Source organism: Erithacus rubecula, assembly GCF_903797595.1.
Source record: "Erithacus rubecula genome assembly, chromosome: 2".
Lineage (NCBI taxonomy): Eukaryota > Metazoa > Chordata > Aves > Passeriformes > Muscicapidae > Erithacus > Erithacus rubecula.
Window position 1 is genome coordinate 107,873,308 of NC_136685.1, and position 14,241 is coordinate 107,887,548.

General features: G+C 44.7%; 1 protein-coding gene across 7 annotated transcripts in view; it reads left to right on the top strand.

Moving 5' to 3' along the window:
• Nucleotides 1-14,241, top strand: part of RTN4 (reticulon 4) — a 38,988-nt gene that overhangs the window by 20,029 nt on the left and 4,718 nt on the right. For 5 of the 7 annotated variants that reach the window (XM_079298528.1, XM_079298530.1, XM_079298529.1 and 2 more), the window contains 2 exons: nt 8,997-9,204; nt 10,717-10,855. In XM_079298528.1, the coding sequence (XP_079154654.1) occupies nt 8,997-9,204; nt 10,717-10,855 (347 nt within the window). Of the gene's footprint in view, nt 1-2,399; nt 2,598-5,779; nt 5,949-8,996; nt 9,205-10,716; nt 10,856-14,241 lie in introns of those variants that run through there. The other 2 variants (XM_079298532.1, XM_079298533.1) reach the window with 2 other exon arrangements.

The window sequence follows — 14,241 nt, forward strand, 5'->3', positions numbered from 1 at the left end:
GGGAATTTCTGTTGTTTTCTGTGTTTGTAGTGGGTTAAATGGAGCTGCTTAGCAGATGGGAGGTGTTTGGTTGTGTTTGTTGTTTTTTACTGGAGAGAAAAAAGGCCTTGGAATCTCTCTGAGTTTCTTCCAGAAGCAGATTGGTAAAATTCCATTTAATTCAACGTAAAAGATCTTGATTTAATTTCATCTCATTGTAATCTTAGAGTTGCTGCTTGTTCAGGTCATCTTTTATGCTACCAGGTAAATGGAGAGTTTCAGAGGGCAGAGCATTTGTGGAGGAGGAGGAATGAGGGGAAAAAAACCCAAGGAGATAAATTTTTCTGAAGGAAAGGCACAGACCTGCTGTGCTTCATGAGAGATCTTGTGACCCCTGTTGAGAGGCAGACTTGTGTCACTGAGGCTGCTGAAAGAGCAAAACCTGAGAGAAGTTCCTTCAGAGTGACAGAATTAGGGAGCAAATGGAGCATTTGGGCCGAGTTCCAAATGCCGAGGGAGGTGCAGTGCTGCTCGCAGTGCCCTGCTCAGGGTGATTTAATGTGTGAGGAGTGAGTGAGTGAAGCACTGGCCCTGCCAGGAGCAGCCTGGGGCGTTCCAGGACACGTGTCCAGAACTGATCGTGTCTGACTTGTCTGGGGGACCTGATAATGCCACCTCCTCTGTCCTTGGTGCTCAGATGTGCTCTGGAGGCAGGTGTGCAGTGTCCCTGCTGGAAACAGGGCTGCTCCACAAGTGTGGCAGTGCTGGTGCCCAGTTTGTGTGCAGAGCAGGGCGCCCTCCTGCCTGGAGTGGGAGATGGGTTTCATTACTGGTTTCAGTTATGGAGTGGTGAGAGTGAGCACTGAGGACACAGAGAGGAAAGAGGAGGATCTGCAGCACAGGGAGGAGCTCCTGGGGGGCACTGAGGGCTCACTGGAGATGGGAGAAACAGGACTGGTGGTGCTGCTGTGGCCACAGCAACCTCTGGGTAGACAGAGTTCCAGAAATGCACTATTTCAAGTATAAGATAGCCAACTAAAGCTTCTTCATATTTATATTCATATTTATATTTTATATATATATGTATCTTGAGAAATTTGATGATTAGTGGAAAGACCTTTGGAAGCACGATGTTTTTGGCAAATCTAGTGATAATGCAAATATGGAGGGGGACTCACAGGTTTTGGTGATTTCCAGTTCAGCCTGAAGACAGAAGCAGATTCTCAGGCACATTTTGTACTTCTTTTTTGGTATAGTGCAACTCTTCACATTCACTTGCACTGTTTGAATATGCACTCCCTACTTCCCTCCTATTTTGGATTTGTTTGGATTTACCTGTTGGAATTGGAACTGAAATGCATATCTTTGTAGAAGTTAAAAAGAGATGTAGCTGGTCTTGCTGTCAAAGGAGGCCTTCAATTTATGTAGCAGTTGAAGTCAAAAGCAGGGCTTTTGGGCCTCTTTGTAGGAATCTTAGTATAAGATTGTTCTAATGAAAAGTGAAACTGTCTATTTAAGGTCTGATTTGGGATCTCTAGCCCTCTTGGTCTACAGTATTTTCATTGATATGTGGAAGTGCCCTTTTCTAGTTCTTAAGAGAATGATGTACTAGATTTTTAAGAGGCTTTGGAGCAGTCCTGGGAATATTTTAGCTTTCTGTTGTCAGCTCTAGATCTTAAGAAGCAACTCCAAACTGGAAAAGAAATTGTGGTTTTTTTCAGCAGGGATAGAAACAAAATGACAACAGGATTCCCACAGCTCTTCTCTTTCATATTCAAAGTTGTAGTTCACGCTCCTCTCCTGTTTGTGCAATACTTTCCATATGTTGCTTTCTATATGTTGGTACTGTAAACTGTCGGGTTCCTGTTTTTATTTAAATGAAGGGAACAGTTAATTGTCAGGTCAGCAGCCGCAGACAGATGATGTTGATGTAAAGTAAAAAAGGGGAAGGTGTTTGCTTGTAGGAGTTGGGTAAAGGGCTGAGTAACTTTTTCTGCAGCCTTCCTTAAGAGGAATAAATATGGCTGAGCAGCTCCTGAGGACTAAAGATACCAGCAAAAGGATTAATGGTGCTCATCATGAGCCTCTGCTTTTGTTCCAGGCACAGAAAGGGTTCTTTTCTGTTTCCCTTCGCGCTGCTCGCTGCGCAGGGAGAAGTGTTACAAAGACGTCTCTGTTAGTCCTCCAGCAGGCAGACATTAGTTTACAGAAACCCGAGGGGAAGCCATACATCTGGGAAGTTTGTAAACGCCTTTGAACCTCTGTTTGAAAAGCGAGCTATTTAAAGCTCGTCTGGTGCCTACTTTTAGGCGGGCGGCGAAAAGCCGCTTAGCACGGGCGGGCTGGGGAAGTGTCGGTGCGGCGGGGCCGGGCGGAGCCGAGAGCCGCTCCCCGGCAGCGCTGCGCTCCAGCACCGCCAGCACTGCGTCAGCTCCACACCCCGTCAGCTGACCCGCTCCTGCAGCACCAGTGCAGCACCACTGCGGAGCCCGGGGAAGCCCATGGTTCCCTCCCTGGGCTGCAGGGCGCTTCTCCCGCAGCTCGCCCCTCTTGGAATGCATAACTGAGAACCGCAGCTGGAGAGATGGACAGTCAGCCGAGCAGCTGGAAGGATAAGGGTATTTATTCTTTTTATTCCCTCACCTTTTTCCCCTGATTCCTGTGAGATGCCGAGGGTTGTTTTCTAATGGTGTCTGCAGCATGTATTTATTTCGTATTTGTAGCCGATGTGGAGTCTTTGTGCCACATGCAGAATTCTAAAGGCTGTAGGTTAAAATGGGTAAATAGGAGCAATGCAGAAGAATGAATACTTTATGTAGGTGAAACGGCTCGTGTGACACTGCAGATCTTTCCCAGTCCTACAGAGCATATTAATGGAGGGATTGTTTTGGTATGCGGGGCACAAACACCGGCGTAGTCCCAATTCAGTCCGTGGTCCTTGGAAATTTCGAGATTTATTGATAATCAACAATACTAACCATTAACTGAAAACCCCCATGTAATCTCCATGTTTTAATATTTTAAAGAGGAGAGACTGTCTGCAGGTTACAGCAGGGTTGGGGGTATTTTCTCTAAAAAATCTGTTTGAAATCCTACCCTTAATCCCGTTTGCTTTGAATCTTTCATAATTCTGTCGAATTCTAGGTAAAAGTGTGTCTGAGTTTTCAGAATTTACAGCCATAATATCAAATTGTTTTAGGTAAATAAGTAGCTAACCTTAAATTAGTGTGGTGCTGACCTTTGTTCCTGTAAGCACCAATGGGAGATCTCCGGTGTAAATCTCTGTGGATCATTACATTAGTGCTCAGTGTGTTAGAGTTTAAGCCTTATTTGAATAAGTAATCTTCATACTTTACCAACAGGACAAGCTTTAAAAAAATTTAATCATCTCTGGATACTTAAATATATTTTAAAGGGCCCTGTCATCCTCGGTGCTTGTGGAGTTTTCCCCTTTTTTTGGGGGGAAATGATTGTTCAAAATCTAGGGTTTTTAATATTTTTTTCCACGTGAACAAAATTGCTAGCTCTCTGAAATCCATAGAATGCTTTATCAGAACCTAAATATATAGCAAAAAAAGTCCAGAAGGTGGAAAACACTGCCCCTGCAAAATCAGGTTCTTAATCTTTCATTAAAGGGCTGTAAAATATTAGGAGAAAATTTTATGCAGGGGTTAGTAATATCTTGTAGATGTGTAAGTAATTTAAATTCAAGGCTTCATATGTCAGGCCTGAAATTCTTGGGGATGGGAAGAAAAAAAGGGAAAAAAAAAAAAAAAAGAAAGGGGTGAGGTCAGAAGGTTTTTGGTAAAAATTGAAAGGCAAGTTCCCTTTTTGTGTTCAGGCCCAGTTTTCAGGTTTCTTTCACGACCAGCCCAGCAGGGGTGGTGCTGATCTGAAAGCACATTTCCAACCCTGGAATTTGAGGCCTTGAGAATAATGGAGTCTGCTGTGGTTTAAAAGCCCTGAATTGCCATCCTGAGCAGAGGTCAGGTCTAAAAGAAAATGGAAGCAGAAATGAAGGTTTTCAGGGAAGCAGAAGACCTTGGTTCCTCTGCTTTTGCAGCTGCTGTTGAAGCCTGGTCTAGAGTTGTTTTTTTGTTTAGAACAAGATGAAGATGCCGTGTTTCACGTTCTTCTTTCCTTAGGTCAGACTCCAGTGGCAAGGAAAATGGTGGGTAAAGTTCAGGGACTGATTGCACTATTCATCAAGCCCCAAAATAAATATAGAAGCAAATATTGCAACATGCTTCTTTCCATGCTAAAAAAATGACTTAAAAAAATAATCAAATCTAAAACCAGAGAAGAGCAAAAAGTATGGTTCATAATTGAACTTTGCAGCTAAGACACTACTTTCTAGTGAATATAATCTTAAATTTAGATTTGGTTAATGCATTGTAGTTGAGGAACAAGCATAATGCAAGTGGTACAACCTGTGGCATTGATTAATTCCTGTGGTATTGATCATCCAGATAGATAGGATGAAATAGGTCTACCCTGAGGGTAGCATGATTTTAATTTTTAATGCTCTTGAAGATAAGCCCTATGGAGTAATTGGTACTAAAACATAACATTTATTTATTTATTTTTTAACGATTTCAAGGAATTGTCAGGTTTTAATGGCTGAATACTGATATGATGGTATGGTGAACAGCACAGCTATAATTCCAGGTTATCCCTGGATTCTTTTCTAATTAATGAGCAGAAATCTCTCTGAATTCTGGTTTTACTTAGCTAACTGATGGCAAAGATTGCACAGGCAACCTTTATCATTAATATTTGGGGCTTTGGAATGGTTTTCCCAGTTGGCACATTGTACATACATGCAGGAGTATCTGGTCAAGTAGAAATGAAAGGAAAATGTTGCTTTGGCTCATTAGGTAGTATTTGGTATTTAAAAAAAAAATTAATTTGGTAGTGTTGGCCTTGCTGTTGTTCTAGCCTGCACTTGTGAAATGTGTATCCCTTTTTTTGGGGCTGTGGTGCAGATGTGCCAGCCCAAGCTGTGCGTGGCGCCGCTTGTTCTGTGCCCTCCCGCGGATGTGCTGCTCCACAGGGATGCCTGTCCCTGGGACAGGGACAGCTCTGTTGGTGGCAGCCCCACGTGCTTGGCACCACTTGCAGTCCTGCTGTCACCACCCAGTTTCTCCAGCCAGGGGATGGTGGCTGTTCCTGGCTTGCAAGGAGACAGTCAAGGACCGAGCAGGCGTCTGATGAGGGCAAATGGAGGCTGCAATTTTGTGGCCCGGTCTCTGCTCCTGGTTAGGATATCAAGCAGGATTTTGAATAATCGTCCTGATGCAGGACGCCTTGAAAATGTCACACCCCAGTCTGTGTGGTGCTCGGCACACCAACCACTGGATGGTTGATGGCTTCTCCTCGGGGTCAGTGGAACTGCAGGGTCAGCACTCAGGTTCTGCAGAGATCACTAGAAACCCTGAAGACCACACTGTGTGTGAATATTAAGTGGAAAAGGCCTCTCAGCAGAAATGCAGAGCCATTTGTGGCTGTGGGTTTTGTCCCCAGTAGCTTTTCCTGCTCAGTGTCACTGCACCGCAGCCGTGCTGAAAGCTGCCCGTTCTCAGCGCTGCTGCCCCATTTCCCTATTGGCACAACACTAAACGGAGCCACAAAAGGCTGAGAGCATAAAGGAGCCGTGCCGACCTTTCCCATGGCAGAAAGGCCCCGTCAATCGCCCAGTGTTTGCCCCTCTCCCCTTTGTCAGCAGCAGCCTTTCTGTGTTTGTCGGGCTGTAATCCCGCACGGACGGAGGGGAGCTGCTCTCCCGAGCTGCACTCGAGGGCTCAGCCTGCAGGCGGGGCCGCTCGGCTCCGCTCCGCTCCGGGCGGGCAGCGGGCGGAGGTTGCGTAGCTCCGACCTCGGAGCGCCCTGGCAGGAAGAGGAAAGCGCCGGGAGCCGAGCCGTGCCAGGGCCGGCTGCTCGCAGCACGCTCAAGATGGATGCCAAAATGGGTTAGTTCCTCTTTGCTCCTTTTCTGTCAGCTCTACCCGCTCGTAGCCTCGCTTTTCATTTCTCTTCCTAAGAAAACCCGACCGTGACAGGGCTGCTTGGTTCAGGGGGTTTTAAAAAGAGGATTATCGGGTTAAATATATCAGACCGCTTGTTTTTGTCATCGAAAGCCGGTATGACTTGCTCAGTTTTAACTTAAATATCTGAAAGGAAAAGGATTTAATGAATACGGCGCCAAAGCTATCGTAGCACTTGCTTTAAAAGCAAAATGTAACTGGATGAGTTGTGCATGTAAGGCACGGATGGTACAGGACTATTTTTAGACGTGCCAAGTGACAGTTCGTGCTTACCAAATGTAGGCAGCTGTTCTTGTTTTAGAATAGGCCTGCAAGACGTGCATTCATATTATTTATTTTATTAGACTTCAGATTGTATAAAATGCGGTTCAGCACGATTTCCATAAGGGAAGGTGTTGCACTGCTGTTGCTGAAAATTGGTCTGGGGTTTTTGTTTTTTCTGGTTTTACTTTTAATCTGCTGTGAATATCTTGCTTGTAAGTTAAAGCCAGAAAGCTGCTTCTGGTAATGCTTTTAATCTTTTACTTTCAAAAGAAATGCAAATAACTTGTTTCTGATCCGTTAGAGAATATGAATCAGTGGCTTCATGTGCTTTCTTGGACTGCAAAATTACAAAACGGTTTGTCAGTGACTTAAACACCGAATTTCCTTTGAGGAATTTACGATGAAATCAGATCCGTATGTCATTAAGCCTAGACTCGTAAAGGAGTGGAGATGGAATGAGGAAAAATGTTTTATGTGCAGCTGAACTGTGGTCCAAGAGCTCCTGGCGTGGATTTTTCTTATTGATTACCGAGAACAAAGGGCTTGATGGGTCGCTAAAGGCCATTTGGCTTTTGCTGTGTGCTCTAATTCCAGCAATGTACCTTTGTTTCTGGCATTCTGGAACTGTCATGCAGATGAATTACTCTCTTTGCATTCCTTATAACTGGGATAATGCATTAATGCATGGAATAAGTGATTTCCTATGGAGCAGGAAGAACCCACAGCTTTAAAGCTGTGCAGAGAGGAGGGAGCAGCTCATTTACAGAAATGCTGTGTGCAGGCAGAGCAGCAGGGCTCGTGCTGAATGTGTCACCTGATACAGGGCCAGCACCAAATTCGAGTGCATGGATGCTCAAATTGCAGCATTTAAAAATAAACACGGTTTTAGTACTTGCAGCAAATGCTCCAGAAAAAAGGAGGTTTTTTTCTTTAAAGATGCCTTACATGATTTAAGAGCATAAAATCCACCAAGTGCTTTTGGCAAGACTGGTTGTGAAGATCTCACCCAGGTGTTGAGGCTCCTTGCAGCTCAGTTGAGGTTTACAAGGATTCTTAGATCAATCACACAATTTTGTTCATGTTTAATGCAGGGTGTGATTGTTTTATGTCTGGAAACAAAAGAAGAACCTAAAGAAAAATTAAATTTTGGGACTGCAACCCATACAAAAGCAGGTCTACAATGTTTTGATTTTTTTTTTTTGTTTGATTTTTACGGATATTAAGGAAGAGTTGTGGGAGCTGCAGTGGGAGGAGTTTGGATTGGAGGTGCTGGGAGAGCAGGAGCGTGGCCTCCGGGCAGTGCTGCTCTATCTCTGCCCCCATATGTTTGTGCAGTCACATGGTGGCAGCTCCAGGCCCTGATCTGGCTGGCTCCCGGCTTTCTGGGATGGTTTTGGCACAGCACAGGCACCAGGCTGGAAGAAAGGAGTGGGATGGAGGGGTGAGGCTGTTCTTTGCATGTTCTGTGATAAATTGGAGGTGTTGGTGCAGCTGTAACCTGGCTCTGTCTGTGGGGCTGCAGGAAACTTCTGCTGAAATGTGAATTAAATATTGGGGTTAGATACTTTGCATTAGGGTGGGTCTAAGTTTCTGGTTTTCATTTTTTCTGCTATGCAGTATAGTTTCCATGTTGGAATAACTGGAAAGAACTTCAGCTCTTGAAAATCTGGGAAAACACCCCATGGGTTTTGGCATGTTGTACCTACACAAGGGTTACACACACTTTGCCCCACACAGGCTCCCTGAGTATTGAATGTTGGTGCATGACTGTTTTCTTTCATCCTGCAAGAAATAACAGACAAATTCTATTTTTTAAAATGCTTTTACATTTTACAGTCTGTTCCAAGCTGTGATACACTGTTTTGCAGTTAAATTTGGTGGTGTTTAGGATGAGGTGGGATTACTAAACATGCAGTGCAATAGTGGAATGTTTCTGTAGTTCATCTTGAACTGTCTAGTAGGTTATTGCTGTTACCAGACACATCTGCAGTGGGTGTGTGAAGCCACTACCTATGCCTTGTGCTCTGAACAGTGATGCTAAAAATGGCATAATACTGTGTTCTCTAATGAGGGTCACTTAAGGAAAACTAAACTTGGTTTGCAAATGAAGTCTTCTGCATTGGAGCACAGCAGATTTAGCCTGGACTGACATTTCAGGGAGAGTATTCCCTCTTGATGGCTCAGTCTGTCACCCATAATCAACATTAGAAACTCCCATGGGAATGCTTCCATCAAAAGAAAACAAAATGAACTGTTAATGAGCCTTTGAGCAGTGCCTTTGCCTCTACCAGGCTTGTAAAGATATAATGGTTTAGAGATCTAAATTCCTCACAGGGAATTGGAATCAATCTCTCCAGGGAGTGACCGGCACAAAATGCCCGACAATGAGAGGAAATGAAGCACAAACTGCTGTGGTTCTGGTGCAGAACACAGCACAGTAGCTGAAGAGATGAATTCTGACATTGCTTAAGGGCAGCATTGTTAGAAAATTTGAACAATGGCATCTGGGGTAATCCTAATAGCCGTAATCCAAATAATCTGAAGTCCAGAGCAGAACTAGTACTAAATTTCAGCTCTGGTTTGACAGGGGGTTCACAAATTCCCCTCTTGATGACTCTCAGCAGACAGAGTGAATAATGAAAAAATTACTGCCTTGATATGAATGCCAAAGGTGTCTTGTTCTAATTTCTTCCCTCTTTTAAATTGTAGTTGTTGACCTCCTTTACTGGCGAGACATTAAGAAGACCGGGGTGGTGTTTGGAGCCAGCTTGTTCCTGCTGCTCTCATTAACAGTGTTCAGCATCGTGAGCGTCACAGCCTACATCGCCCTGGCCCTGCTCTCTGTCACCATCAGCTTTAGGATATACAAGGGAGTCATCCAGGCAATCCAGAAGTCTGATGAGGGCCACCCTTTCAGGTGAGATTTTTTTCTTTTGATTAAGCAAAATGGTGTTGTTTTGGAGAGCAGCAGTGTCGGTGCCAGAAGCAGCGGGTGACACGTGCTGCAAGATGTTGCATAATAATGTGAATAGACTCTGCACTGAAAAATGTGTTCCCCACTTCCACATTTTCTCAGGAGTCATACAGTAAATACAGAAAATGGAACTGAGGGCTTGGTGCAAGGCATGGAAAATCCAGAATAAATGTAGCAGGGTTTTAAATATTTTTGAAACTTCTAAGGTCTTAAAACTTGTGGTCTAGTGTTCAGCAGTGTAGCTGTTCTCCCCACTTGCAAGGTCAGTGTTAGGGTCCAGATACCCACTGCTGCAGAGCTGCCTCTTAAGAGAAATAAAACCTTATTAATCTGTGTTGGAGGACTTGTAGGAGTGTGTTTGCTGTTTCCCTGCCAGTCTGTCCCCCTCTGCCCAGCCTTGCTTCTCCCTGTTATTAGTGGGTGAAGTGGCTTAGTGTCCTCTTGCAGCCTTCAGAAAGTCCTGTTTGCCCCTCTGTCTACAGCCCTCATACTAATTTTGTGGTATTCCCTTCTTCCCATCTCCTGTAAGGCAAAGCAAAATGTTTCTGCATATTCCTCCCAGACCATGTGCAGTGGCTCCTTTTCTAGTGGAAGCCAGTCTGGGACAAAATTCTAGGGAAAAATACCCCCCTGCTAGAGTGAATATTCCCAGTTGAAATCTTGTTTGCTTCTCATTATCCAAACAACAATTTAAAGTGTTTTCTTAGCAAGAACAAGCAGATCTTATTCTACTTGTGCTCTTTCTGCAGTTTTTTTCCTAAAAATACTGATATTCCTAAGTAGCTTCCAGACATTCTCACCCAGCATACCTGGTTGCTTACTTTTTTCTATATAGCTTTGCTGCAAGAATAATATTTGAGAAGAATTGGATTTTTGATGTAGGTACTGAGTATTTATCCTGTGGATGAGCTGAGAAGGGTGAACAGATGAAAACCAAGGATGGATGGCAGAATACAGCCTTGAAATGGCAGTTACCATCTGAAGTATTTTCATTTGTCTTGGACTTGCCACAAGGTCATGTTTAGCTTTACTTTAAATGGCATACATGGGAGCATTGTGCAATTTTCTTATTAAAAAATCCCCAAACAAAACCACCCCAAAGCAGAATCCCCCTAAAGAAAAGTTTAACAACTGTAAAATGAGCTCTGTGTTACAGATGTGCATGCTGGAGGCAGAAGGAGCAGCACAGCACATTAGATAAATAATTTATACTTTGTTTAAAGACTCCAAATTGCCATAGCCACTGCAGCTACAGATAAGTGACAGTCAAGTGGAAAGGGCATTTAATCAGATAGGTAACTTTATGTAAAAGAACTGCACTCACCAGACCTAACCCGCCTCACAGCCAATGTTTGTTTCTCTATAGCACAGGCAGGAGGTTCTGTTGACACTGTATCTAACCCTTAGCTGAGGTTTGCAGCACTGTTACACTCTGTTTCCTGGCTGCTCCTGCAGGGCTTACCTGGACTCGGATGTGGCCGTGTCGGAGGAGCTGATCCAGAAGTACAGCAACGTGGTGCTGGGCCACGTCAACGGCACCGTGCGCGAGCTGCGGCGCCTCTTCCTCGTCGATGACCTGGTGGATTCCCTCAAGGTGAGTGTGCCCCTGCAGGACACTGCTGCTGCCCAGCTTAGCACAGCCTGCTGCTGCCTGCAGGAAATAACCAGGTGTGGTTTGCTCTTGCAAGTGTTGGGTGCAGGCTGGGTATCGGGTGCTGCCTGCAGCCATGGGTAACTGGGAGGGATGACTTGATGCAGTAACAGAAATGGAAAGCAGAAATAATCTGTGGCTGCCTGTAGCTCCTTCTTCCAGCTCCTAGCTGGTGCCTCTCACAGCAGGAAGCTAAAGAAACAAGCCATGCTCCAGTGTGGGCATTGGGGTGTGTCACTCGTGTGTGTCCCTCTGGCTCTGGGCTCAATTGTCCCAGCCTGGTTTGGAGCTGGTTTTCTGTTTGTGGTTAGTGCACAGCTCCCTGTCTCAGACAGGAGTTCTTGTTCCACTTTCTGCTGCAGTGGTGAGGACTGAGTGATGCCCTTGGGTTACTGGGAATGTGGGCACTTTTTCCAGCCTCTGGATTTGAAAGTTGCTGCTTTTAGTGATGGCAGTTACTGAAAGGAGGTTTGTGAATTACTCTACCCAGAGTGAGCAGTGCTGTATAACAGCTTGAGTACATCCATGTAGAATTTAATGGGGTTTATTGAGAGTGGCAGAGCGCAACTGACTGTGAAAAATAGCAATAAATTAAACAAAATTTAACAGAAATAAAACCCCAACAAAACACACTGAAAAACTCCTCCAAAATAAAAGAATTGGCTGAGAACCCTTCAGTTTTGTTCTGGGAGAATTATATACTTTCCTTTCGAGCTCTAATCGCCTTTTTTTGTTTTTGAAACTGGTGTTTCCTTTACCCAGTGCAGTATGTGGTCCCCTTCTTTTTCAGTTTGCTTAATCTTCTTGAAAAAACTTGCATTTATCCTGCAGTAAATCCCTTTACTTAGTGCTTTGTAAAGTCCTTTGAATTGCTGTGGAGTGGGGGAGGGGTTCCTTGTGAAATGTGGGGAAAACCAGGAAGGCTGTCAAAGTCTTTGTTGGTTTTTTTTTGTGCAATAGAAATCTGCAGGCAGATCTCAGAATCTTACCCAGAGTTTGTAGATGCAGTTTCTCATTATACTCCAGGTTAAACAGAGTTTGTGGCAGAAAAGCTGTGCCTGGTGCCCTGCAAGGCTCCTGCAGGGAGGCAGTTCCTTCTGGAAGCAAGAGGAGGTGGAAGGGGCTCTGCTGCTCCTAGGACAGATTTCTTTTCTCAGGAGGGAGAGGAGGTGGAGTATTGGCTGGGGGGTTGTGCAATAATCTCCCTGCTCCTAAAGGGCTTTGCAGGACAAGGCTTTTTAGGAGCATTCTTTCTCTGGTTGTTTTTTGAGACATGATCAATAGTGCTGCTGCCAAAGTCCTGTTTGGATCTGATTATCAACAGCACAGAAAAACCCAGAATCACAAGGTCACTTGTGTTTCTGATTAAGCCCTTTGTGACCCATGCCTTGCTCTGAGGTAGGAGACTTCTCTCACCATTTGTGTAGAGATCCCAACCCCTTGCAGTAAAGGGAAGGAAGCAGTGAGCAGCCAGCTGCTGTTCCAGTGAACACTGGTCTGAAAACAAGGAGGAATTGTTAGAAGCAGAATTAATTCCAGCCAGAATGTCTTCAAGGCATTCTAATCACTTAAAATACTACAGTCCATAGGAAAGATGTGTTTATTCAGCTGAACTAATTCATTTCCCCTCTCCTTCTGACATTTAAAATGTTTTATGTAGGTTAATTAGTCTAATTTATGGTAGTTGGAAACAACCCTTTATCAGAAACCAGTGAATGTCAGGACAGTTCACAAGCACAAGTTACTGATTTTGAAGAGTTTGTGCTGGAGGAGAACATTGGGATTCCAGGGTCTTATGTAATATAATGGCCCTGGTTTAAAAAATAAAAATATCTTGGCTTGTGTAGTTTAAACATCTTCACTATAGGAAACCACATGTTTATGTATAATTCAAGTTACAGAGCTCTAATGTAGAAAATGTCTGCAGGTCAGTTTATTGTGTCTAATAGTTCTGACTGTAAAAATCTGTCTTGTTGAGATTTTTTTCTTCTTTATTAAACAGTGCTTCAGTCAGGGAAGTCCTAAAATGGACTCTAAATATTTATGCAGCACAAGGAGAAATTCCTCACACTCCTCTTGAGGAGTAACTGCAGAGGAGCCCTTGCCAGAGCCCCAGGAGAAGCTGCATTTTGTCCTGGTAAAGGCTGTGCTGGCACTGACACTGCTCAGTACCCAGCTCTGAGGGGCAGAGCTCTGTATTCTGAGCGTTCTGTGGCCAAGAAGGGGCAGGGGGCACTTCTGGACTTGACCATTTTGCCTGGTAAAACCAAGTTCAGTCCATCAGGCACATTGGCCTTTCACTGGTGCTTAGAAGGGTCACTTTAAGCTTGGCTCCTGAGCTTCTCCTCATCCCAGACAGGTAGGAGAGGGGCAGGATCAGCTCTGGGAGTGGATCCTGGGCTGCCTTCTGCTTGCTTTTTCTTGTCTTAGACCTTTGTTTAGAGGGGTTTCAGGGAAGGTTTTTGTGCTTGCCCAGGTCTCTTATGTGTGTTCAGGCTTTGTTGTGTCTGTAAGGGTCTCTGGGTTTGTGTAGTTTATAAGAAAATAGAGACCAGAAGATAAATGTGGGATGGACTCCAGGATGGATTATCCAGGGAGAGCTGCTTGAAGTGCCAGAGGGGTGCAGAGAGAGGAGTTGTCTGATCAGGGCCCTTGTGCCATAAGTGAAGGGGATTAAAACCTGCATGTGCAGCAGTTTATGGCTCTGCCCTGGTGCTGCACTGGGCAGACTTTGGGTGGAGAAAAGCTTGTGTAGTCAAATGTGAACTCCTGGATTTTGCTCTTTCTTGAACCATAAATTCAATGCTCACTAAATAGGATAGTTCAGATAATTGTTGGACTTTGGGATCGATTTGGGTCCTGTTACCCCTGTTATTGTGTAAACTCCCATTTTCTGCCCTGGGCAGAGTCACCAGCATGTTACTGGCTGTTGAGCTGGCTGGGTGTGCCCAGCTTCAGGATTTCTGTCCATGGGGATCAGCTCATGGATGGTGTTGGGATGCAAGAGAGCCATTGTGAATCATCACACACTCTTTGCCCAGTTCAATTGGTGCCTTTCCTCCCTCTCTGGGGATGTGCTGCAGTGCAGGCTGCTCCACCATGGAAGTGTTTGCTCCAATAAAATGTCTGGTGCAGAGAGGTCAGCTCTAGGCTCACCCTGGCATTGCAGGGTTTGAATCAATCATGAGGGAGTTCAGCAAAATCAGCTTTATTTTCCTTGAGAAACCTGCCAGAATCCTTCAGCTGCTGGGAACAGTGTAGCCTCTCCAAGGGTTAACTTTGTGCCCCTCCCTGGTGCTGCTTTGTCACATCTCAAAAGTACTGACAGA